General features: G+C 38.7%; 1 protein-coding gene and 1 long non-coding RNA gene across 3 annotated transcripts; both read right to left on the bottom strand.

The window, feature by feature from the left end:
* Window positions 1–1,061: 1,061 nt before the first annotated feature.
* Window positions 1,062–19,069, bottom strand: LOC103424197 (uncharacterized). 2 transcript variants are annotated; one of them, XR_003767937.2, is made up of 7 exons: window positions 18,659–19,069; window positions 18,195–18,259; window positions 16,927–16,961; window positions 15,296–16,047; window positions 11,890–11,992; window positions 11,742–11,803; window positions 1,062–1,416 (listed from the first exon to the last, which is right to left on the bottom strand). XR_003767937.2 is itself a non-coding variant. In XM_029091355.2 (7 exons), exons 1-7 carry the CDS (start codon window positions 18,902–18,904, stop codon window positions 1,311–1,313), a joined length of 1,356 nt encoding a protein of 451 aa, XP_028947188.2. In that variant the 5' UTR covers window positions 18,905–19,069; the 3' UTR covers window positions 1,062–1,310. The 2 variants fall into 2 exon arrangements, 1 of the variants encoding a protein (XP_028947188.2); XM_029091355.2 differs by having other exon boundaries at window positions 11,890–11,979.
* Window positions 7,506–8,130, bottom strand: LOC139190374 (uncharacterized). Its single transcript, XR_011574554.1, has 2 exons — window positions 8,060–8,130; window positions 7,506–7,660 (listed from the first exon to the last, which is right to left on the bottom strand). It is a non-coding gene; the product is annotated as an uncharacterized lncRNA (long non-coding RNA).
* Window positions 19,070–24,910: the final 5,841 nt, after the last annotated feature.

Raw genomic sequence — 24,910 nt, 5'->3', positions numbered from 1 at the left:
CATCTTGTCATTTATCACATGTTACCATTGAGTCCAATTTGGGCCTAGCAATGATTTGGTATCATCGCAATTTGGTCATTGGGCTGGCAAAGAAGTAACTCTCAATTGGGCTCATTACTTGTGGGCCTAGGTATTACTTACCTAATAGGAGGTTTTTTTTGTTTTTTTGTTTTTGGTCGAAAGCCAATAGGAGGTCAATGGGGGTATATATTTACGCCAAGAAGTGATTAAGATTTAAGAACATTTATCTTTACACTCGAAGCTTTCATGTGCGGTTGCACACTCCGTCAATAACACGTATAAAAATGCGAAACAAACCTGTAAACATAACTTCATATAGCAATTATTATCTCTGTGAGGACATAGCTTCCTCAATAAGTTTATCTTACGCGAAAAACGAAGCACCAATCAATTTGCGGCTAGAGACGCAAATTTTTGAAAACCAAGAGTCTTTGGAGTTAACAATTCCTGGCCCAAAAAAGTACAAATAAAACGGTTACGAATAAATTAAACTCATAACATAAATACTTTATCGTACATCCTTCGAACCACAATTTAAGAGAAAATTACTATCAACGGACTGGAGCTAGCCTTCCATTGGCTCGTCCCATCGATAACAAGAAGAGAGTTACAAATGAGAAAAGTTTTTGAAATATCATATGAACTTTTACATTTTTTTTTTCAATTTTTCATGACTCATCTTAACATCATTAAGATTTTCATTCAAAATACTTGCACATAACTCGTGTTTGGGGTTCTTTCAAACAATTGGCCTCATTTTAACTTCATTTCATTGTTTACCACAAGCGATGATTTTGTAAAAACAATGTATATTTTGAGGACTATATACTGTTGAAAAAAAAACGCAAATCAAAATTATATCATGTCATTACACTAAGTTTCATTTTGTTTTAGAATAAAAATAAGTATTCTATTGCATAATCATTTCATTTTTAGTTTGTAGAAACTCTAGATTTTTGTTCTGTCGAATGCAACCTTCTAGAAGGCTTCTAGAAGGGAGTGAAGAGTTGAAAGTCATAAATAGGCCTAAACACAAGTCATGTGCAACATACACAACTTATTTGGATAGAAAACCTAACAGAGTTGAGAGCATATGACAAATTGATAGTTTCAAAAAGTTAACATGACAAATCACTTAAAATTTTAGTTCACATTCAAAAATTTTGCATTGTAAAACTCTAAATGGGCCCTTGGTTGATTTTTTTTGGAAATATAAATAGGTAGGGTCCAGGAAGATGTTTCTGCAAGTGAATACCGTTCTTGACTTGTGCCTTAAGGAAACTTTCCAGTTAATCTTCATCAGAATAATTGAACTTGACCGAGTGTGATTGCTGATCAATCTGCCCTCCTGTGTATGACCCTCGCTTCTTTTTGGTCTTTTCGTGCCGAAAATCCCTGCAAATTCAATGGAAAGCATAATTAAGAAACAAGTGCCTAGAGAGCCATTTAGTATTACGATCTAGTGGTATTCATCTTCACTTGTAAGTGAGAAGTCTTTGGTTCGATTCCCGCCAAAGTCAAAGTTGAACCACATTATTATGGCAAGCCCATTGTTAAGACTTGACTCACTTGCCCACCCCCCCTTAATGTAGATACTATCGTTTGTTTAAAAAAAAAAATTTTAAAAAAAATAAAAAACACACAAGACATTGTAGAGAGTGCATGCACATGGTACGTGTGAGAATGAATGAAGGGCATAAAGCTTTAAGTCTAATATAGTTCTCAACAGGAGCATCACAATCAGCCCAATGGCAATATGAAAGACACTAGTTATCGTTTTATTTTTGAAAATTTATGTTTAAAGAGTGCCAAATCATTCAGCTCTTTATGTACACCAAAAATATAACCTTTTCTCCATACTCCAGTAGGACAGATAAAATAATTAGTCCAACAGTCCTGCCCTCCTGGGCGACAGTTTTTGCGAAACTGTGACCCGAAATTAGGTTGCACTATAGTGTTGGATTACAAGCAAGAGAAGTGGGGTTATTAGCCATAGAATCCATATGTTACGGACAGGCGCTCAAAAACAGTACATTAGTTGAAACTCGAAATACATCGGAGTTTCCCCAATAAAACCAATTTCCCTATAGCAGAGGTCCACTGGAGAAGAAGAGAAGGATGGTTAGAGGTGAAGAAATAAGAGAGAGCAAAGAGAGGTGGATGCTTATCCCTGTTTTTCTGGAAATAGCTTAACCCTAACTTGTGCATTAGAAAAAGCCGCACGGCCTAAAATTTTGATTAATACAATAAAATAAATTCACCAAAAGGAATCTTGGTGGTGGAATGAGGAGGTACAAACAAAGGTGAAGGCTAAGAAGGAATGTTGTAAAGCCTTATATAAGGAGAGGACCGATGAAAATGGTGAAAGGTATAGAAAAGCGAAGCAAGAGGCGAAGAAAGCTGTCAGAGAAGCTAAGTTAGCGGCTTACGACGATATGTATAAACGACTAGATACCAAAGAAGGAGAGTTGGATATCTATAAACTAGCTAGAGCAAGGGAAAAGAAGACAAGAGACCTAACCCAAGTGAGGTGCATCAAGGATGAGGATGGAAAGGTTCTTGCTACAGAGAACGCGGTTAAAGACAGATGGAGAGGTTATTTTCATAATCTTTTCAATGAAGGACATGAAAAGAGTGCTTCTTTAGGGGAGTTGAGTAACTCAGAAGAGTGTAGAAACTACTCTTTTTATCGTCGAATCCGGAAGGAAGAAGTGGTTGTAGCTTTGAAGAAGATGAAGCATAGAAAAGCAATAGGCCCAGACGATATACCAATCGAAGTGTGGAAAGTTTTGGGAGAGACAGGTATAACATGGCTCACTGACCTTTTCAATAGGATTTTGAAAACGAAGAAGATGCCAAATGAGTGGCGAACGAGCACTTTGGTGCCTATCTACAAGAATAAGGGCGACGTACAAAATTGCATGAACTATAGGGGTATTAAGTTAATGAGTCATACAATGAAGCTCTGGGAGAGAGTCATTGAGCATAGATTGAGGCAAGAGACACGGGTTTCGGACAACCAATTCGGGTTCATGCCAGGGCGCTCAACCATGGAGGCAATCTATCTCTTACGAAGATTGATGGAAAGATATAGAGATGGGAAAAAGGATTTACACATGGTCTTTATAGATTTGGAAAAAACGTATGATAGGGTCCCAAGAGACATTCTTTGGAGGATTCTAGAGAAGAAAGGAGTACGAGTAGCATATATCCAAGCTATAAAGGATATGTATGAAGGAGCAAAGACTGCCGTAAGAACTCATGAAGGACAAACCGAAAGCTTTCCCATAACTGTAGGATTACATCAAGGCTCATCCTTAAGTCCTTACCTTTTTGCGTTGGTAATGGATGAGTTAACAGGACATATTCAAGATGATATTCCTTGGTGTATGCTTTTCGCAGACGATATAGTGTTGATAGATGAAACTCAGGAAGGGGTAAATGCAAAGCTTAACCTTTGGAGAGAAGTGTTGGAATCTAAAGGTCTTCGCCTAAGCCGATCAAAGACAGAATATATGGAGTGCAAGTTCAGTGCAAATGGAGGCCAAAACGAGTTAGGGGTGAGGATCGGAGATCAAGAAATACCAAAGAGCGGCCGTTTTCATTACCTAGGATCTATCTTGCAAAAGAACGGAGAATTTGATGGAGATCTCAACCATAGAATACAAGCTGGATGGATGAAGTGGAAGAGTGCATCTGGCGTGTTGTGTGACCGCCGTATGCCACTGAAGCTCAAGGGAAAATTTTATAGGACGGCAATAAGGCCGGCGATGCTGTATGGCACAGAATGTTGGGCGGTGAAGCATCAACACGTACACAAAATGGGTGTAGCGGAGATGAGGATGCTTCGTTGGATGTGTGGGCACACGAGAAAGGATAAGATTAGGAATGAGGATATCCGGGGTAAAGTAGGAGTAGCCGAAATTGAAGGAAAGATGAGAGAAAATCGGTTACGGTGGTTTGGACATGTGCAAAGAAGGCCTACTGACGCTCCGATTAGAAGATGCGACTATGGGACAGAGGTTCAGGGCTGAAGGGGTAGAGGAAGACCTAGGAAAACTTTGGAAGAGACTCTAAGAAAAGACTTAGAGTACTTGGATCTAACGAAGGACATGACACAGGACCGAGCACAATGGCGTTCTAAGATTCATATAGCCGATCCCACTCAGTGACTTGGATTTTCCAAGTCTCCAACCGAGAAGTTTTCCTCACTCGAAAAATTAAGGGAACACTACCCCAACCTACATGCTCCATTCAGAAAGCTTCAACATACAAGCTTCAACAAAAGAAAATTCAAAGAACTTAGCGAAGAAGGCTTTGGTGTATTTAACACAATACGTTGAAATGAAGAAAAGCTTATTTATTGATATCCCCGATAAGCTACAAATATGTACATATACATGAGTCAAAATAAACAAACAAGATGGAGCCTTCACAAAGGTTGCTTAGGAGAAGTCTCAGCAGTCGGTAGAGCCTCAGAAAGAGAAGGCATCGGAGGGGGATCATTCAGAGCCTCAGTACTGGACAGAACCCTAGAAGGAGGAGGCATCAGAGGTTGATCATTTGGAGCTTCATTACGCGGTACAGCCCCAGAAGACGAAGGCAATAAATGCCTTTGGAACAAAACCACAAATCTCTGATGATCAAGTAAAACCTGACCATCAGTTTCCTTCATCTAGTCAAGCTTCCTCTTCATGTTTGTAGCATAGTCATGTGTGAGCCGGTGCAACTGTTTATTCTCATGCTTGAGCCCTCTAATCTCCTGTTTGAGACTCATCACTTTGGCTGCCAATGATTCAACTTGGCGGGTTCGAGCAAATAGGCGTTGGGCCATATTAGACACATAACCTGCACACTGAACACTGAGAGCCAGCGAATCCTTAACAGCTAACTCATCAGACCGTTTGGAAAGTAGTCTGTTATCTTTGGGAGTGAGAAGGTTCCTGGCCACCACCGCAGCGGTCATATCATTCTTCATCACGGAATCCCCAATGGTAAGAGGACCAGTAGGGGAGACGAAGGATGGGCGCCATATGTTGTCTGGAGAAGGCGGGGCTGCCTCTTCAACAAGGTTCAAGTCAAAACGACGGTCGGAGGGGCCAGACATTTTCAAAGGTGTTGAAGAGAGAAGAGGTCGGACAAATCAAGATCTTAGAAGTGCAAGAATGGAGCTTCTACTGGTGGAGATTCAAGTGTGCTTTGGAACTTAATGCCAGCCCCTATAAAAAGCTGCACTCGACGGAGCTTCAGACATCGAAGAGGCGCCTGCTCAGAAATCGAAGAGGCGTTTGCTTTCTCAAAAGCTAGGCTGCTTAGAGACCACGAGGGTTGATCGCATAAATCGAAGAGGTGTTTGCTTTCTCAAAAGTTGGGCTGCTCAAAGACCACGAAAGCCGATCTCAGAAATCGAAGAGGCGCTCGCTTTCTCAAAAGCTGGGCTCCTCAGAGACCACGATGGCTGATCTCAGAAATCGAAAAGGCACCTACTTTTCCAGCCTTGTCAGCACATGTCACACGCACACTCAGCTTTGCGGAAATTATGGGTATTCTGTCGAAGACTTCTGGGGAAGTAGAAAACACATGAATCTTACTGTCCAATCACCCACTTCCCACACGCAACAATAGCTCATGGGTACCACAGATAACTTTGCCAAAGTTCTCTGCCAAAGTTGAGCACGTGAAGCTTGCAGCTCCCACTACATCGCTCTGACCAAGAAGGGTAAAAGAATAGCAAAGAAACAGCACTAACAAAGTTTAGACCCATAAATTTTGAAGGTCTAGCTACCATATTATTACCCACAAGGGTAAAGGAACAGTACCACTGCTGGATAATTGGAAAGTCTCTGTGTGTCAACCTCTGTGCCTCGTGGCAAGGTAGACTAGCAAACATGCCCAACCTTTACTCACATTCGAGAAAACACTCCCAATAAGATTGCTTGCTCCAAAATCGAAGAGGCACCGTCCTCCGAATCTCGAGAGCCAGACTCCCAACATGACTACTTTCTCAAAAATCGAAGAGAGGGTAAAGGAACAGTACCATTGCTGGATAATTGGAAAGTCCCTGTGTGTCAACCTCTGTGCTTCGTGGCAAGGTAGACTAGCAAGCATGCCCAACCTTTACTCACATTCGAGAAAACACTCCCAACAAGATTGCTTGCTCCAAAATCGAAGAGGCACCGCCCTCCGAATCTCGAGAGTCAGACTCCCAACATGATTACTTTCTAAAAAATCGAAGAGACACTACTCCCCGAATCTCGAGAGCCAGACCCCCAGCATGATTGCTTTCTCAAAAATCGAAGAGGCATCGTTCTCCGAATCAATCGAAGAGGCGCTCGCTTTCTCAAAAGCTGGGCTGCTCAGAGACCACGAGGGCCGATCTCAGAAATCGAAGAGGCACCTACTTTTCTAGCCTTGTCAGCACCTGTCACACGCACACGCAGCTTTGCGGAAATTATGGGCATTCTGTCGAAGACTTCTGGTGAAGTAGAAAGCACATGAATCTTACTGTTCAATCACCCACTTCCCACACGCAACAATAGCTCATGGGTACCACAGATAACTTTGCCAAAGTCTCTGCCAAAGTTGAGCACGTGAAGCTTGCAGCTCCCACTACATCGCTCTGACCAAGAAAGGTAAAAGAATAGCAAAGAAACAACACTAACAAAGTTTAGACACATAAATTTTGAAGGTCTAGCTACCATATTATTACCCACAAGGGTAAAGGCACAGTACCACTGCTGGATAATTGGAAAGTCCCTGTGTGTCAACCTCCGTGCTTCGTGGCAAGGTAGACTAGCAAACATGCCCAACCTTTACTCACATCCGAGAAAATACTCCCAACAAGATTGCTTACTCCAAAATCGAAGAGGCACCGCCCTCCGAATCTCGAGAGCCAGACTCCCAACATGATTACTTTCTCAAAAATCGAAGAGACACTGCTCCCCGAATCTCGAGAGCCAGACCCCCAGCATGATTGCTTTCTCAAAAATCGAAGAAGCATCGTTCTCCGAATCTCGAGAGCCAGATACCACATACCACTTTTTCAAAGTGCTCTGACAAAATTAAAACATGTGAAGCTGGCAGCTCCCACTACCGTGCTATGACCAAGCAGGGTAAAGGAATAACATTACTACTTGTTGTTAGGGAGACTCCTATATATGTCGACCTCCATCCCTAACGGACAGGCAGACCTGCAAAAATGCTCAACCCTTCCTCATATCTGAGAGGGCACTCCCAACGAAGCCTTTCGAAATATTCAGCTTTCTTTCCCCCCGATAATACCTCTGCAAACAAGCTATACTAGAGCAAGAATATCTCATATCATCAGGGTTAAAAGCAAGAGTATCCCATATCATGCTTTTTCCCTGTCTTTTCCTTTGGCCTTGTTTTTACCTGCAAGACAAGGAGAAAGAGAGCAATCAGTCAGCACTTGAAATCAAGCTCCCAGCCAGGAACTGACTGCCTGGAACCCCTTACCTGATTACTTACCTGGCATTACTCTCGAGTACTCATCTTCAACAGCTTATGTTTCCAGGGAAGATACCGCATCTGCTTGAGGAACAGATAGGGCAAGTGCGAAGGATACAAGGAAGCATGTGGAGACAAGCGGAACAGCACACGTGCCGATACTTCCATTACTCTGTCAAAAGCAAAAGTATCCCATATCAGCAGGGTCGAACGTACTCTAGATTTGATGGACTTGTTTTGACCCTCAAATTCTTCAGTCGGCCTTATACTCTGGAGGAAACCAGAAAACCCTCCAGCTCAGTTCAAGAATAAGCCTGTGGAAAGTTACTTCTTCAAAAGCAAAAGTATCCCATATCATCTCTTCTCATTTTTCTTCTCTTTATCCTTCATGCTGCTGCAAGATGGGGAGAAGGTGAACAATCAGCCGGAGCTCTGATTGCTTACCTTGTCTGTCACCTCTTTCAGCAGATCCCCTAGCTCGGCGACTTGGGGGACTCCTACTACATGGTTTGTATCGCGCTTGACCAAGCCTGAAACTACAAGTAATCTTCAAGTGAAATTGATACATTACCTTGTGCATCTCCACCAGTTAAAGATACCACCCCTGGATGGAGGAAGAGTACTTCCAGAGAAGCTGCCACATCTACCTATGAGACAGATAAGGCAAGTCAAGATGATACCACACTCCGATACTTAGAAGTTTCGTGATTACGAGATCATTCTCCCACAATATTTCCTAATGTCATTTGTACTCTAATGTCATTTGTACTAAATCATTCACTTGTACTCACTAAAGGAGAGCTTGAACCTATGTACTTGTGTAAACCCTTCACAATTAATGAGAACTCTTCTATTCCGTGGACGTAGCCAATCTGGGTGAACCACGTACATCTTGTGTTTGCTTTCCTATCTCTATCCATTTATATACTTATCCACACTAATGACCGGAGCAATCTAGCGAAGATCATAAAAAGCGACCGTTTTCGCTACCTAGGATCTATCTTGCAAGAGAACGGAGAATTAGATGGAGATCTCAACCATAGAATACGAGCTGGATGGATGAAGTGTAAGAGTGCATCCGGCGTGTTGTGTGACCGTCGTAGGCCACTGAAGCTCAAGGGAAAATTTTATAGGACGGCAATAAGGCCATCGATGTTGTATGACACAGAATGTTGGGCGGTGAAACATCAACACGTACACAAAATGGGTGTAGCGGAGATGAGGATGCTTCGTGGGATGTGTGGGCACACGAGAAAGGATAAGATTGAGAATGAGGATATCCGAGGTAAAGTAGGAGTAGCCGAAATTGAAGGAAAGATGAGAGAAAATCGGTTCCGGTGTTTTGGACATGTGCAAAGAAGGCCGACTGACGCTCTGGTTCGAAGATGTGACTACGGGACAGAGGTTCAGGGCCGAAGGGGTAGAGGAAGACCTAGGAAAACTTTGGAAGAGACTCTAAGAAAAGGCTTAGAGTACTTGGATCTAACGGAGGACATGACACAAAACCGAGCGCAATGGCGTTCTAGGATTCATATAGCCGACCCCACTTAGTGGGAAAAGGCTTTGTTGTTGTTGTATTCATAGAAGTCACATGTTATTTTTTCAACAGTATACTACATTACAATTATTTCCTAACAGACAATATGTTCGAAGGATTTATACCATTTATGTTTATCATATCTTTCACAGCCGATCCTCTAACACCTAACCCTTTCCCTGTTCCAGTATGATAATGGGTGTCTTGTCGGAACATTTTAATCTACTGAACCCCCACTCCATTCTTTATCCAAGTTGATTTCCAAGGCAACAAGTGTTAGGTTTTTGGCTCGTCAAATATGTCCTAGTTGGTTTAGGATTGTTTTAGGAAACCTAGAGGTATACCGATTCTTGTCCTAGAGGGATTAGGAAAGAATTTCAGTTTCCTTATTCAATTTAGGTTTGGATTTTTAAAAGTCTATTTGGATTTGGATAGTGTAATTTCCTAGTCCACTTAGAAACAGGAATTCAATCAGCCTTGGGACATGTAAGCCAACCCTATGTCTATAAATAGGGTGCGGCAAGGTTGTTTTTCAAAAAGAGAAACAGAAAACAGCCAGATAGCCAAGACTTTTGAGATTATTTCTAGGGTTTACAAAAGTTCTGTAATCTCTATTATTAATCAAAGGAGTGGTGATTTCTCTGCCTAGAAAAATCACAATTGGACGTAGGCATTAGTTATGCCGAACCAGTATAATTCTTGTGTGTTTCTAAGTTTTCTAATATTTGCTAGTTTAGTCTATTGCCGTTGGTAACATTAAAGAACAAGGTCTAGTGTGCGGGTTTTTTCAACAATACGAGGGGTTTCCGTTGGAATGAAATAAGACACTAGAGACATCTAAATGTAGCTTTGATTACAAGTCAGCTAGATGATTTTTTTTGTTTCACTATGAGCCCCACCAGTTGTTTACCCAATTAACAGCCATATTAACTGTCCGTCAATCTATAACCTTTGCACGGCCTGACTCCAACTTAAATCAAATTACTCCTATTACATTTAAAGCCTTTCACTAAACATGACCAAACCATCTCAAACAATTATTCCTCCAATTCATTTTATCGAGGACTGGTGTCATCCCCACCCGATTGCGTATATATAGATTGTTTATCTTGACACTCATTCACATAAAATCCTTATATCAACTACACTGACTTAGGCACAACTCAATTCAATGGGCATGTTGGTTTGAACTTGCCAGTGATGTGCACTTTTTTATCAAAATTACAAACATTTTTGTGCCACCGAAAATAGTAGGCCGTGTAGCAATCTATTCATTAAGCTTCAAAGGTTCTTTAAAATCATAATTACTATATTTTGGATAAATTATATTTTACCCCCTCAGGTTTGAGGTCGATTTCAATTCCTTACAACATCTTTAAAACATTTCAATTTCATACATTTACTTATCATTTTATTTCAATTTCATACATCTTTTAAAAAACCTGTTAAGTTAACCGTTAAGTGATGACGTGGCGAATAAGAAGTCCCCATTTGTGCCTCGTGGCTGCCACATTTGTGCCTCGTGGCTAAATACTTAATAAAATATTTAAAATATTAAAATAATTAATTAAAGAAAAGTTTAAAAAATAAAAAAAAAAAACCCAAAACTAGATCGTCTTCCCCACCCCCTTCTCCACACCCGAGCCCACCCCCAAATCACACTCCCTCTCTCTAATCCCTAAACCCAGAAACCCCTTCATCTTCCCCAAATCAGAGACGCCCCTTTCTCCCCACCCGAACCCACCCCCAGATCCCCCCTCATGACCTTCTCCCGCCTGCCCACTACTTGACGTCATCGGCCGCAGCAGCCACTGCGCCTCCCACACCTGCTACGACGTCGGTGAGTGGAAAAATCATAGATGATTTCACTAGAAAGGGCGCCGTCAACAAGGTCTGTCAAGTGATCGGAGCCGTCGTCGATGTTAGGTTCGACGAGGGGTTGCCGCCGATCCTCACGACTCTCGAGGTCCTGGATAACTCGAAGGTGGGATTAGAGATTAGAGAGAAAGAGGTCCTGGATAAGGGTTTTTGGGTTAAGAGATTAAAGAGAGAGAGAGGGAGTGTGATTTGGGGGTGGGCTCAGGTGGGGAAGACGATCCGGTTTGGGGGTTTTTTTTTTTTTTTTTTACTTTTCTTTAATTAATTAATTTAATATTTTAAATATTTTATTAAGTTTTTAGCCAAGTGGCACAAACGTGGTAGCCACGTCAGCACAAATAGGGACCCCTTATTCGCAATGGCATCACTTAACGGTTAACTTAACAGATTTTTTAACGGATGTATGAAATTGAAATAAAATGATAAATAAATGTATGAAATTGAAGTGTTTTAAAGATGTAAAAAATTGAAATCGACCCCGACCCCAAACCTAAGGGGGTAAAATGTAATTTACCCCTATATTTTATATATGCTATCTAATATAAACATAAAAGGTTTCACCAGTTAACTATGGTGCAAACTGCAAACTTATTTCGGTTTTTAATTCAGCCAAAGACCTATAAGATTTAACAATACAAGAGGTAACAACAATTTGGACACAAAAAACTGACCCACTCTCTAACAGAGGTGTGCCCTACCATTGTATGTGGGCGCCACCTGTATCAGAGTGTCGGTTTTGTTTATCTAACTAGCACTACTCCAAAAAGGAAAAGCAAGATGATAATTCAAGAGCATAAAACAGTTTAAAATACAACAATGTGGCAATCAGAATACACACCTTCCTCGGACTTGCCCAAGAATCTCTTGTGCTTTTGCACCGTAGCCAATCTCCGCACCATCCTGCACAGAATTGAGAGGGAGAAATTAGTGGACAAAACTACGTACGGAGTACAAGAAAATAATACAGAAGCTAATCAGTCTCACACCTTTGCCCAGTAAGAATTATCTCGAAGCTTCTCATCAACAAATTCCACCTCATCAGCTTTTACCCTTTGAAATGCATTAACGGTCTTTGGCTGCAGTAACAACCTTTATCAACATTGGTTAAACTTTAACCCTGAAGTTACATACGTATAAAGCGCAAGAGAGATAGAGAAATAAAGAAAAGGAAACAAACATCAATCCAACAACAGCATAAAGCACCACACACAAAACTCATGCATAATATACAACAACAACAACAACAAAGCCTTTTCTCACAAAGTGGGGTCGGCTGTATGAATCTAGAACGCCATTACGCTCGGTTTTGTGCCATGTCTTCCGTTAGATCCAGGTACTCAAGGTCTTTTCTTAGAGTCTTTTTCAAAGTCTCCTAGGTCTTCCTCTACCCCTTCGTCTCTGAACCTCTGTCTCGTAATCGCATCTTCTAACCGGAGCGTTTGTAAGCCTTTGTTTCACATGTCCAAACCACCATAACCGATTCTCTCATCATTCCTTCAATTTCAGCTACTCCTACTTTACCTCAGATATTCTCATTCCTAATCTTATTATTTCTCATGTGCCCACACATCCAACGAAGTATTCTTATCTCCGATACACTCATTTTATGTACATGTTTGCATACGACGATCGCACAACATACTCAATGCACTCTTTCATTTCATCCATCCAACTTGTATTCTATGGTTGAAGTCTCCATCCAACTCTCTGTTTTGTTGCAAGATAGATTCGAGGTAGCGAAAATGGTCGCTCTTTGGCACTTCCTGATCTCCAATCCTCCCCTAACTCATTTGAGCCTTCATTCAAACTGAACTTGCACTCCATATACTCTGTCTTTGACAAACTTAGGCGAAGACCTTTAGATTTCAACACTTCTCTCCAAGGTTAAGCTTCCTATTTACTCTTTCATCTATCAACACTATACTGTCTGCGAAAAGCATACACCAAAGAATATCACCTTGAATATGTCCAGTTAACTCATCCATTACCAATGCAAAAAGGTAAGGACTTAAAAGATGAGTCTTGATGTAACATTATAGTTATCGGGAAGCTTTTGGTTTGTCCTTCATGAGTTCTTACGGCAGTCCGTGCTCCATCATACATATCCTTTATAGCTTGGATATATGCTACTTGTACTCATTTCTTCTCTAAAATCCTCCAAAGAATGTCTCGTGGGACCCTATAATACGTTTTTTCTAAATCTATAAAGACCATGTGCAAATCTTTTTTCATCTCTATATCTTTCCATAGATCTTCGTAAGAAATAGATTGTCTCCATGGTTGAGCGTCCTGGCATGAACCCGAATTGGTTGTCCAAGACCCGTGTCTCTTGCCTCAGTATATACTCAATTACTCTCCCAAAGCTTCATTGTATGACTCATTAATTTAATATCCATATAGTTTATGCAATTTGTACGTCGCCCGTATTCTTGTAGATGAGCACCAAAGTGTTCTTTTGCCACTCATTTGGCATCTTCTTCGTTTTCAAAATCTTATTAAAAAGGTTTGTGAACCATGTTGTACCCGTCTCTCTCAAGACTTTCCACACTTCGATCGATATATAATCTGGGCCCACTGCTTTTCTATGCTTCATCATTTTCAAATCTACAACCACTTCTTCCTTCTTGATTCGACGGTAGAAGTAGTTTCTACACTCTTCTGAGTTACTCTACTCCGCCAAAGTACTCCTTTCTTGACTTTCATTGAAAAGATTATGAAAATAACCTCTATCTGTCTTTAACCGCATTCTTTGTAGCAAGAACCTTTCCATTCTCATCCTTGATGCACCTCACTTGGTTCAGGTCTCGTCTTATTTTCCCTTGCTCTAGCTAGTTTATAAATATCCAACTCTCCTTCTTTGGTATCTAGTCGCTTGTACATATCATCAAAAGCCACTAGCTTTGCTTCTCTCACAGTTTTCTTCGCCTCCTTCGCTATTTTATAGCTTTCACTGTTTTTGTCGGTTTTATCCTTAGACTTTACAACATTCCTTCTTAGCCTTAACTTTTGTTTGTACATCCTCCTTCCACCACCAAGATTCCTTTTGGTGTGGAGCAAAACCCTTGGACTGTCATAATACCCCTTTTGCTACTTTTTAGATACAACTAGCCATGGAATCCCACATTTAGCTAGCTTCCCCCTTTTTATCCCAAATGCATTGAGTGATTACTTTTTCTTTGAAAATGACTTGTTTTTCTCCTTTTAGATTCAACCATTTAGTCTTTGGGCAGTTCAAGGTCTTGTTCTTTTTTCTCCCTCTTTTGATATGTACATCCATCACCAACAAGCGATGTTGATTAGCCAAGCTCTACAAGTTATACGATCCCCCTTTCTCGTTAGAAGAAAATCTATTTGTGTTTTTGAAGACCTGCTCTTGTAGGTGATCACATGTTCTTCTCTCTTCTTAAAGAAGGTATAGGCTAAGAAGAGATTATATGCCATTACAAATCCAAGATGGCTTCCCCATCCTTGTTTCTCTCCCTAAAACCATGACCACCATCAACACTCCATAGTTGCCTGTCTCCTTGCCCACAAGTCCATTTAAATCTCCTCTTATAAATACCTTCTCTGTCTGACCGATTCCTTGCACCAAGTCTCCAAGGTCTTCCCAAAATTTCTCCTTCAAACTCGTATCCAACCCTACTTGAGGTGCATACGCACTAATCACATTGATGAGTTCTTGTCCTATTACAATCTTGATTGCCATAATTCTATCTCCTACCCTCTTGACGTTTACAACATCTTGTGTCAGGGTCTTGTCCACGATGATGCCAACACCATTTCTCATTCTATTTGTGCCCGAATACCAAAGTTTAAAACCTAAGTTTTCAACATCCTTTGCCTTGAGACCAACCCACTTAGTTTCTTGAAGGCACATAATATTTATCCTTCTCCTCACAATAACTTCCACTACTTCCATAGATTTTCCCGTTAGGGTTCCTATATTCCACATTCCTAAACGCATCCTACTCTCTTGAACTCTACCCTTATGTCCTAGCTTCTTCGTCCTCCCCCATCTAATAAGATCAAAGTACTTCTTGAACTCTACCCTTTTACTGGTTCCAAAACTCATCCATAATATAGAACACAATAATAGTTGAGAAAAAGTTTCCCAAGAACTCATTTGAAATGACATAGTGGAGTGTCAAAACAATACGACTTCAAACCGCCTCCAAAACTAGTAAAATTAGATTCAAGTAATACTAGGACAAAAGATCTTGAATCAAAAGTAACAAGAGTTCAATATGAGACAAGCTTTTCATTTATTCACATATAAAATGGAAGAAAAATGCGTTTGATAAGACATGTAGAACCTAGAGAACCTTTAAAGAGGCTGCATGAATAACTCACATCTCAAATGGTTCCCATCACACATAAAGGTCAAGGAAATACCTCAGCTGAACCGTTGAGTTGCTTCTTGCTTTTCTTTTTCGAAGACTTCTCGGCCCTTTTCTCTAGTTCACCAAAATTTTCAGCTTTTCCTTGTGATGCATCATTATTTACTGGTTGCTCACTTCCCTTGGATGCTTTTGAACCCTCTACCATTCTGCGATTGGATTCTTCATCTTCTTTGTTGTCAGTAGGCTGTGCATCATTTCCTTCAGAAACTAATCTTTTTCTTTTTTTGGAACATTTCTTCTCCTTATCGGTAGCATCCGCTTCTGATATCTTGAAATCATCTTTTCCAGAACTAGTTCCATTCATAACTCCAATACTAAGCGCCTTCCCATTCTCACCACCTAAACTTTCAGAAACCAAACCATCTTTCTTTTTCTTCTTACTTTTAGATTTGACACTCTTCTCATCCATTGGATTGTCATCAGCAATTGATTTACAAATTTCATTTGCATCATTTTTTACTTCCAAGCCATGCTGCTCTACACCAGCACTGACAGAATCCGTACTTGACTTGGTCTTCTTTTTCTTCTTATCCTTTGGTTTCTTCTCTACCTCAGAATCACCAACACCATTTTCCTTTAAAGGCACAGCATCTTTGATTTTTTTGCCAGTTGCACCAGGAAATTGCTCTGATTGATGTTCTTCTGCTGCATCGGCAAGAGAACCAGAAGCTATCTCGGACTTCTTCTTTGCCTCCTGGGATAACTTATCGGCCTTTAACAGCAAGTGGAAGGTATCCTTAAATACTGTGCAGAATTAAAAAAAACTAACATAAGAGCAATATAAAAAGGGGTGTGATATCCACACACCCATTTTTACTTCTCACACCCTTCTAATTTTCGGCCATCCGATTGGATGAATTGACGAAGATCAACAGATATAAATTAACAAAGGGTGTGTGAGAAGTACAAAGAGGTGTGTGGATAGCACACCCCTATAAAAATAAGGCTAAACTGTAGCAAAGGTCCTTGATCTATACCATGAACTTAGTTTTGTCCCTAAACTCTACTAATAGTTTCTCCCATCCTCGAATTATGTCATTTGTTGCACTAGTAGTCCTTTTCATTAGCTCCGACAACTTTTCCGTTAAGTTGAGGGATAAATAGGAATTTCATCAAAAAATAAAAAAATGAATTTTTTAAAGAGGGAGACTTGGCTCCTCAAAAGATTGATTAAACCTCGTGACCTATTTACAAAACTTTGTGCTTATGATTGGAACTCCTTAATATGAACGGTTCCAATCAGAAGTACGAAATTTTGTGAATAGACCACAAAGTATTTTGAGGAGGAACTCCTCAAACCTTAAGGAGCCAAGCTCTTCCCCTTTTTAAATAAATTTGATTTTTTTTTCTGTATGAAAAGGCCACTATACCCTTAAATTTGATAGAAAGGAAGACAAATTTGACGGAAGGACCACTCATGCGACGCAGAGTTAAGTTAGAGGACAAGAAAAACTAATATGGGAGTTCAGGGACGAAAACTAAACATGGGGTAAAGTTCAGGGACCTTTACCTCATGACCTAAAAATAATGAACATATCTACATCATGGGACTCATAATTATACAATGGGGAGAGAGCCTTCATGCACGATCGAAAGCAAGCAAATTTATAAATTCCTACATACCTTTATCCTCGTTGTGGACATTTGTGCCTCCACTACTACATAACAAAGAAATGCAGTTCAAATTAGAATAGAGACTGTAATTTAATGTTTAATTAAATAGAAGTACGATCACCAAATGTATTTGAGGTATTATGGCAGTCTGCCAAACAGCATCGGGATTTTTCCCATTGGATGTCATGCCAGTGAGTGCCATCAGCATGATTCTAGAATGGCACACGAAAATCTAAGATAACCTCTAAAACCACCAGTATGTGACAACTATTGTTTAAAATATGATCCTGTAATCTAAAACTACTTAAGCATTAAAACAAAATCTATCGCCATCTAATCCCAAATATCTATGCCATGAAAGATTAGCATGACACCGTCCTTCTTGCTACTTCCACATCATTGAACTTACAAAAAATCAGAAAACAAAAGTTTTGTAATTTAAGTTGCCACACAAAAACTATCATCTGTATTAAACTCAGACCGTTTGAATACATTAAGTAGACATGTGTAATGATTTAAAGAATCATTTCAAAAGTATTGAAGAAGATACTACAATTGATGATTGTCTAGTGTCTTCATAATGTTGAAAAACACGCCCACCAGACCTTGTTCTTTAATGTAACCAACGGCAATTGACTAAACTAGCAAATATAGAAAAAATTAAGAAACACACAAGAATTATACTGGTTCGGCAAAACTTTTGCGTACGTCCAGTTGTGACCGCTCCTTTGATTAATACTAGAGATTATAGAACTTTTGCAAACCCTAGAACAAATCTCAAAACTCTCGGCTGTCTCTGGCTGTTTTCTCTCTAAAAAATTAAGCCTTCCCGCAAACCCTCTGGCCTAGCCCTCAGATTCTGTGTACTCATTTCTAGCCCTCAGTTTCTGATTCTAGAAATTTAAGTGCAACGGTTTTCGGGTGTTTTTCAGCCCTCTAGCCCAAATTTTCAGATTCTGTGGGGCCCACAAACCCTCTGGCCTAGCCCTCAGTTGGAGACGGTTTTTGGGTGTTTTTCGGCCCTCTAGCCCTCTAAACCCTTCGGTTGGAGATGGCCTTACACTTATCCAAATCCAAATAGACTTCTAGAAATCCAAACGTAAACTGAATAAGGAAAACTGAAAATCTTTCCTAATCCCTCTAGGACAAGAAACGGTTTACCTCTAATTTTCCTAAAACAATCCTAAACCAATTAGGACATATTTGACAAGCTAAAATCCTAACATATAAAAATTCACTAAGAGAAGAAAAGAAAGTTGAAGAATTTGTCAAGTTACCACATCTCAGAATACTTGCAGTGCATTTCTCCCAAATCCAAATGAGAGTCCTTCACTTCACTTTTCTGCAAAAAGGTCAATAACCAAGTTTGAATTCAATTCACCATCAACCACAGAATACAGTATAAATTTATTTACAGTGTATAAAATCTAATACTTCGTTAAGGAACTGTCCAACTCCATCTTCTGGGACAATGTTACAAATACATTACTATTCAATCATATTAGATATGAACCAGGCCAAGGAAAACATCATAAGGGCTACGAAAATCGATACTGGATTAATTAATTAAGATCCAAAACAAACAGTAAAAATTTCTATAGAGAATGCTTTGATCATTTAGGGAGCTTTCAAAATGGGTCTTTCGAAACAACTTTCTGAGAATGCAACAATAAAAATTCATATATGCTCTGCATTTTCCTCCGTTTCTAGGCAACCAAACAGAAAATAGACAAGTGCCCACCTCGATTCCAGCTTCTGAAAGGAACTTTTTCAAGGTTCTGGAGAACCCATTGCTCTCCAGGAACCAAGCCACGGCGCGGAGGAGTTGACCCTTCTGGTCGGGACTCAGAGTTTGGACTCCATCGGCAGAGCTACTAGGCTTGCTGTGCTTCATGTCTCGGTTTGCGAGCAGAACTTGGCGAGGCTTGAATGCGAGAAGGGAAGGGTTGATAGCGTCCTCCTGCGTGCTTGTTAGGGATTTGGGCATGCGAGGATTCTGATTTCTCTGAGCTTTATTTGGAGGAGGACGAGGAGGGAGAAGGCTCCAACGCCGCCTGAGGGTTTTAGGAGGAATTAGGGTGTAGTTGTGGCTGTCAAGTTAATATTGGATAATTTGCAAAATTCAATTTTTGTATGTTACACTTACACCATTGATTTTTTGAACTGATCAAATTTATACTTTAAATCAAGGGGTGTGTTATCCACACATCCCAAATTACTTCTCAGACTCTCCTTGTTAATTTTTTTCTTTTGATTTTTTTTTAATTCATTCGATCCGAATGCCAAAAATTAGAAGGGTATACGAGAAGTAAAATAAGATGTGTAGATATCACACCCCTAAATCAAACGTAGCTCGCTTCTTTTTGTGTGTGAATAAGTGTCAAACCAAAGGATAAATTAGGAAGACTAAATTTTTTAAATCAAATTTACAAACTAAATAATCTGATTGTTGATGATTGAATTATTAATTAAGAATGATGATGCTAGTTTGATAAAAAAATGAAAAGAGAATGGTGCGAACACCGAAGCTCACCCTTATTCTCTCTGCCTTTTAAAATACCAACATCATGCTGCTGAGGCACCAACAACATCATGCCCTTCAAGTTTTCTTTGCCTTTTACTGTTAGCAGAAAAGAAACTACAATTTGGCCACAAAGTTATTGGGGTCAAGGAATCCCACTACACTCTGTTAGTGGATGACACAAAATTTAGTTTTAAAAAGGGAAAACTTGAAATAGGTCCAATTTTATAGCCCAACATTATAATTAGTCCAATTTTTAGTTACTTTTGACTTTAGCTCCAATGACTAGGATTCCATGTCAGCAATTTTTCTAATTAAGTTGATTTTTTTGCATTATTATTACTATTTTACCCTCCTATGACTTTTGCACATTCTCCATATATTTCCCACGTTTTAAATTTTTATCAGAATTCAAATTCATTATTCAGTTCATCTTTCTACCTGATTTCTTGATAACAATTTTTGAATTTGAATTTCTTATCAATCTATTTTTAAGGAAGGCTTAATCACTTTTAACTTTCTATACAAATTACATGCAGATTTCTTAATCTAGTTTTATACGTGCTGTTTTCTTCAGAGACCTATTCTCCAGATACAATTTTATATGTGCAGATTTTGTCAACAGCATGGCTTAATCTATATGTGCAGATTTTGTCAACAGCATGGCTTAATCTAGTTTTATACGTGCAGATTTCTTCAAAGACCTATTCTCCAGATACAATTTTTATGATCGTGTTTTTCCTTCGTGGTTTGGCGATAACCTTCTCCATCTATCAAAGGACTAAAACACAGCAAATTGAATGCCACAACCGGAAATCTATTGGGGAAGAAACACGCCCCAACAAGCGCTGTAGGTGTAATTGAGTGCCAATTATTTTCAAGTCAAGTATATTATAATTGTTTTCTCCTTTATTGTTGTTTGCTGTGCGAATTCAAAACATGAAGAATTTATCCTAATCCCCCTAATCCCTTTCTATCATCTCTCATTGATATGCTTCTTTCTCTTTTTATTCAAAAAAACCAATGCACATAAGGTGTTTGATGTTATGCCTCTTTGAAAATTCAACAAACAAAGTAATATACCTATACAATATCCTACAAGCCAACATGGATTAGAAGCACAGTAGCCTTGTGTTCTCACTGCAGAATTCGATTCATCCACAATATCCTACAAGCCAACACGGATTAGAAGCACAGTAGCCAAAATGTAATAAACATGTACAACTAATTATGATATGTATATATGCTAAGTTCCTAACATTATATGAAATAGCTAATTATGATATGTACAATAATCAATATGCTGAATAAATTTACATAGTCATATCTTTTTCTGCCTATTACATTTATGTTTTTTTCCTGTGTTTTATAATTGTTTAGTTATGGAAGGAGCTATCATTGCGAAGTGCACTTTTGAGAGCAAGACCCTTTTAATTCCAATATTTAATCATACAAATTCAAGGATATTGCTGAACAAATTTGTTCCGATTTGTGGGATTAAGTCTTGAAGTCATGGAGTTGACGTACTCTCTAGGAGAACACCAATCTTGTTTACTGCAATCTGACATGGATGTGAGTGTAATGAAATTTTCATGTTGTGCTGAAAACATAGCATCTATTCCTGTCAATGTTTCCATGGTTGAACCAGTTGAGCAACTTGATCCCATTTCTTCCCCACATGATAAGCAGATTTTTACATATGAAGGCTTAAAACCCTCAGATGATCGTGCAGATTTAAGGAAGTTTGCCACTCCTCATGGGAAGACATATTTGTCCCATGCTTGGAGAAACTACATTAGCCTTGTTGGTCAAGAATTTCCAGGTGGTGTTAAGGAGTTTAGACAAAGATTGATGAAGTATGCAGTTGAAAAGGGTATCAGGTATGTCTATGTAAGAAATGATAGTGAACGTGTTACTGCTGAATGCTTCAATAAATATGATGAGGGTTGTGTTTGGCGTGTGCATGCCATTTTGAATCGTCCTAGCAAGTTAATCTACATTAAAAGTATGAATAATGTACATACATGTAAAGCTAGGTTTCGTGATCAAAAAAGCATCAAGATGGGTTCCAAAATTGTGGCGTCAGTCCTTGTTGACGAGATTCGAACCAATCCAATTATAAGACCAATCGATGTTGTTAGAGATTTCAAGAAAAACTATGGTATAGCTATTTCTTACTATAATGCTTGGTATGGTAAAGAGTTACCAAAGATGAAGGTCCATGGTGATGATACACAGTCATACAGACAACTATTATGGTATGCAGAAGCAGTGCTAGAAACCAACCCAGGCTCCCATGTCTAGCTTGATTATAATGATAGTTCATGTCGGTTCGAGCGTTTATTCATTTCATATAATGCTAGTATTGAAGGGTTCAAACTCTGCAGACCTTTCTTGTGCCTCGATGGAACTTTTATAAGATAAAGGTCATTTGTTGGTAGCCATTGGGAAAAATGGTAATCAAGGTATGATTTAGACATCTACTTATATTATAGACTGCATGAAAGCTAATAATTTTTTTTCCACATTGATAGGTAGTTTAAATGTTTATCCATGTTGTTGACAAAATTGATCATTTTGTTAATTTTGCTCCATGTTAGGTAGTTTAATAGGGTCCCAAACAATAATATATGAGAAAGTATTGTTTTATAACTTTATACATGTTGTGTCCATCCTTTATTATAACTTGTTCTTATGTATTCATCCTTAACAGATTTTTCTCTAACATGTTCTTCTTCCTCAACACATGGCTCAAGATTTTTCCCGCTAGCTTTTGGCATTGTGGACTCTGAAAAAGAAAACAATTGGACATGGTTTTTGGAAAATTTAGCAGAGATATTGCTTCCCCAAGGTCGTACGGTTACATTCATATCAGACCACAACAGAGGTTTACTTGAAGTTGTTTCCAGCGTTTTTCCAGAAGCACCACATGCATTCTACATGTTTCATTTGAAATTGAATATACAAAGTAAATATCCAAAGCAAATGGGTTATGGTTACGGTGAAGTCATTGCTAACCTGTTCCAAAAATGTTGTTACGCTCCATCCCAACTTGTGTTCGATCAGAAAATGAAAACTCTCATCAAGGATGGTGGTCAATAATTCAAAAATTTTTGCAAAACACACCCAAAGAAAACTGGTCCAATGCCGACTTCAGGGGAAAAAATATGGTGAGATGTGCTCGAATATTGCAAAATCCTTCAATTCTTGGATTTTGGATGAACGCAAGATGCCAACTTACCAAATGATTGATAACATACGTGTGAAGTTGATGGAGATGAGTTCTGATAGGCAACGTGAAGCCGAAAGATGGACCTCACCAATATGCCCAACAAAGGATGAAGAAATGATGAAAATGGTTGAAGTTGGAAGACATTGGAATGTGTGTCTCTCAAGTGAACACATTTTTGAAGTCAGAGATGAGTATTCTGTCATGATGGACTTACAAAGTCATACTTGTTCTTGTTATCAGTGGCAAATTAAAGGGTTCCCTTGTGTACATGCTTTGGCAGCTATTTTGAAAGATGGAGGTAACCCATATGATTATGTCAAAGATTATTTCACAACAAATTTCTATAAGTCTTCTTATTCATATCTCATCATTCATGTACCTGATATTGAAAATGATGAACAATCTATGAGTCAGGAGTTTGTGATAGAACCCCCATTGACAAAGAGGTCCCCAGGTAGACCAAAATTTAAAAGACTAAAATCTATTGGGGAAGAAACACGCCCTAACAAGTGCAGTAGGTGTGGTGATGCTACACGCCACAACCGGAAAACTTGCAACGCCCCTATTTGACATACATCTCCATTGCCATTTGGATTTTTTTTTTCAAATATATGAACACATGCTTTTGTTTTTTTTTTATCAATGTAATAAAATGATGCCTTCGACTTTTTAGTTTACTCATATTCTTCTTTTTTCCATTATCTACTTACATGTCATATGGCTTATGCAATCTGTGAAGACTAAATATTTATTATGATATCATTACTAAACCTTCCAAATCAAACCTATATGTAACAGGCAGGCATAAGATGTTAAATTTTATCCTACCTATCACTTTGGATTACAATATAAACTACTTATCCTTGTAGAATATGATTTTTCAAGACACAATTAGTTGTACAGGTACATTACTTTTTCAAACGGTTTTAAACTACCTAACATGTAGGAAAATTACCGACAACCATTTTTTATCAACACTTCGAAAGTACCTATCCTTGTACAATTTGAAAGTACACCAGACGAAGTATGTCCAGATAATGACAAAATAACATTATCTGAGATTACAAACAAATCTTATTATGCAATCAATAAAGAAAAACATGAAGAATATTCCCTTTCACTTGAAATTGAAATAAAAAAACAGATATGACAAAGCATATCTCAGTTCACATAACATCCAAACTTATCTAGCAGAAAATGAATTCGGATGGATTGGAGTCCCATCATTTATTAAATTGAAACACTTATATGAAACAAAAACTCAAATTTCGCATAACATCTTTATCCTACTCTTCCTTTTCCCAGCTACCATCTCCCTTATTTATGAATCTACAAAGGACATGTGCTCTCATATTCTTCATTGCCTCTGCCGAAAAGACACCTTCGACTAATTCTCCATCAGCTTTTTTTGTGCAATATACATCACAGCAACTCCACAATCATAATTGTTTAACAAAAAAAAAGGATATGAACTTAAATATTACATTCTATCACCAAGAAACCAACAAATAGGCATACTACAGATGAAATTAACACTTACATGTTAGGAAATTGTTGTAAGCATGATATGTTTGCTTTCAGTGGATACTCAACATTAGTTTGCCTCAGCCACATGAGAAATTCTCTATCATCATGACTAAGCATGTACAACAATGTCTGTACCTTATCACCTTTCATGATATGTTTGCAAATAGAGTTCTCATTGAGCTTTCTTGAAATACTATCTTTCATGTGCTTAAAGTAGTCAGAAATTTTCACATGCTACAAAAAAAAATAAAAAATAAAAAAAAAAGAACACATTACAAAGTTAGTGTGTGAAATAAAATTCGAAGGATAAGAGGTATACTACATGGTTATCAACTTACCAATTTTTTAGCCTCTTCGAAATAAGGATCCACATACATATTCATCTTGGTTTGTAATGTGTTGTAATGTTCCCACCATCCACTTTGTTTGTTGAACACAAGCAAAGTATAATGCATTCCTTTGAAATGGTTAATCGGAAAGAAAACATAGTCATTCTCCCGTACCTTCTTCAATAGAAGTTCAAGATAAATATATATTCTCACTGTAGAATTCGATTCATCCACAATATCCTACAAGCCAAAAAGTAATATACCTGTACAACTAATTATGATGTAAAAATCATATTCTACAAGGGCATGTAGAAGATTCTCTAGATTAATGCTAGAAGATCAGAATAAAAATGGATTACTGTGTTACAAGGGCAAGTAGTTTAT

Source organism: Malus domestica, chromosome 13, assembly GCF_042453785.1.
Source record: "Malus domestica chromosome 13, GDT2T_hap1".
NCBI classification, from domain to species: domain Eukaryota; kingdom Viridiplantae; phylum Streptophyta; class Magnoliopsida; order Rosales; family Rosaceae; genus Malus; species Malus domestica.
The sequence above is the reverse complement of the archived record's forward strand: the minus strand, read 5'-3'. Positions and strand labels throughout refer to the sequence as shown.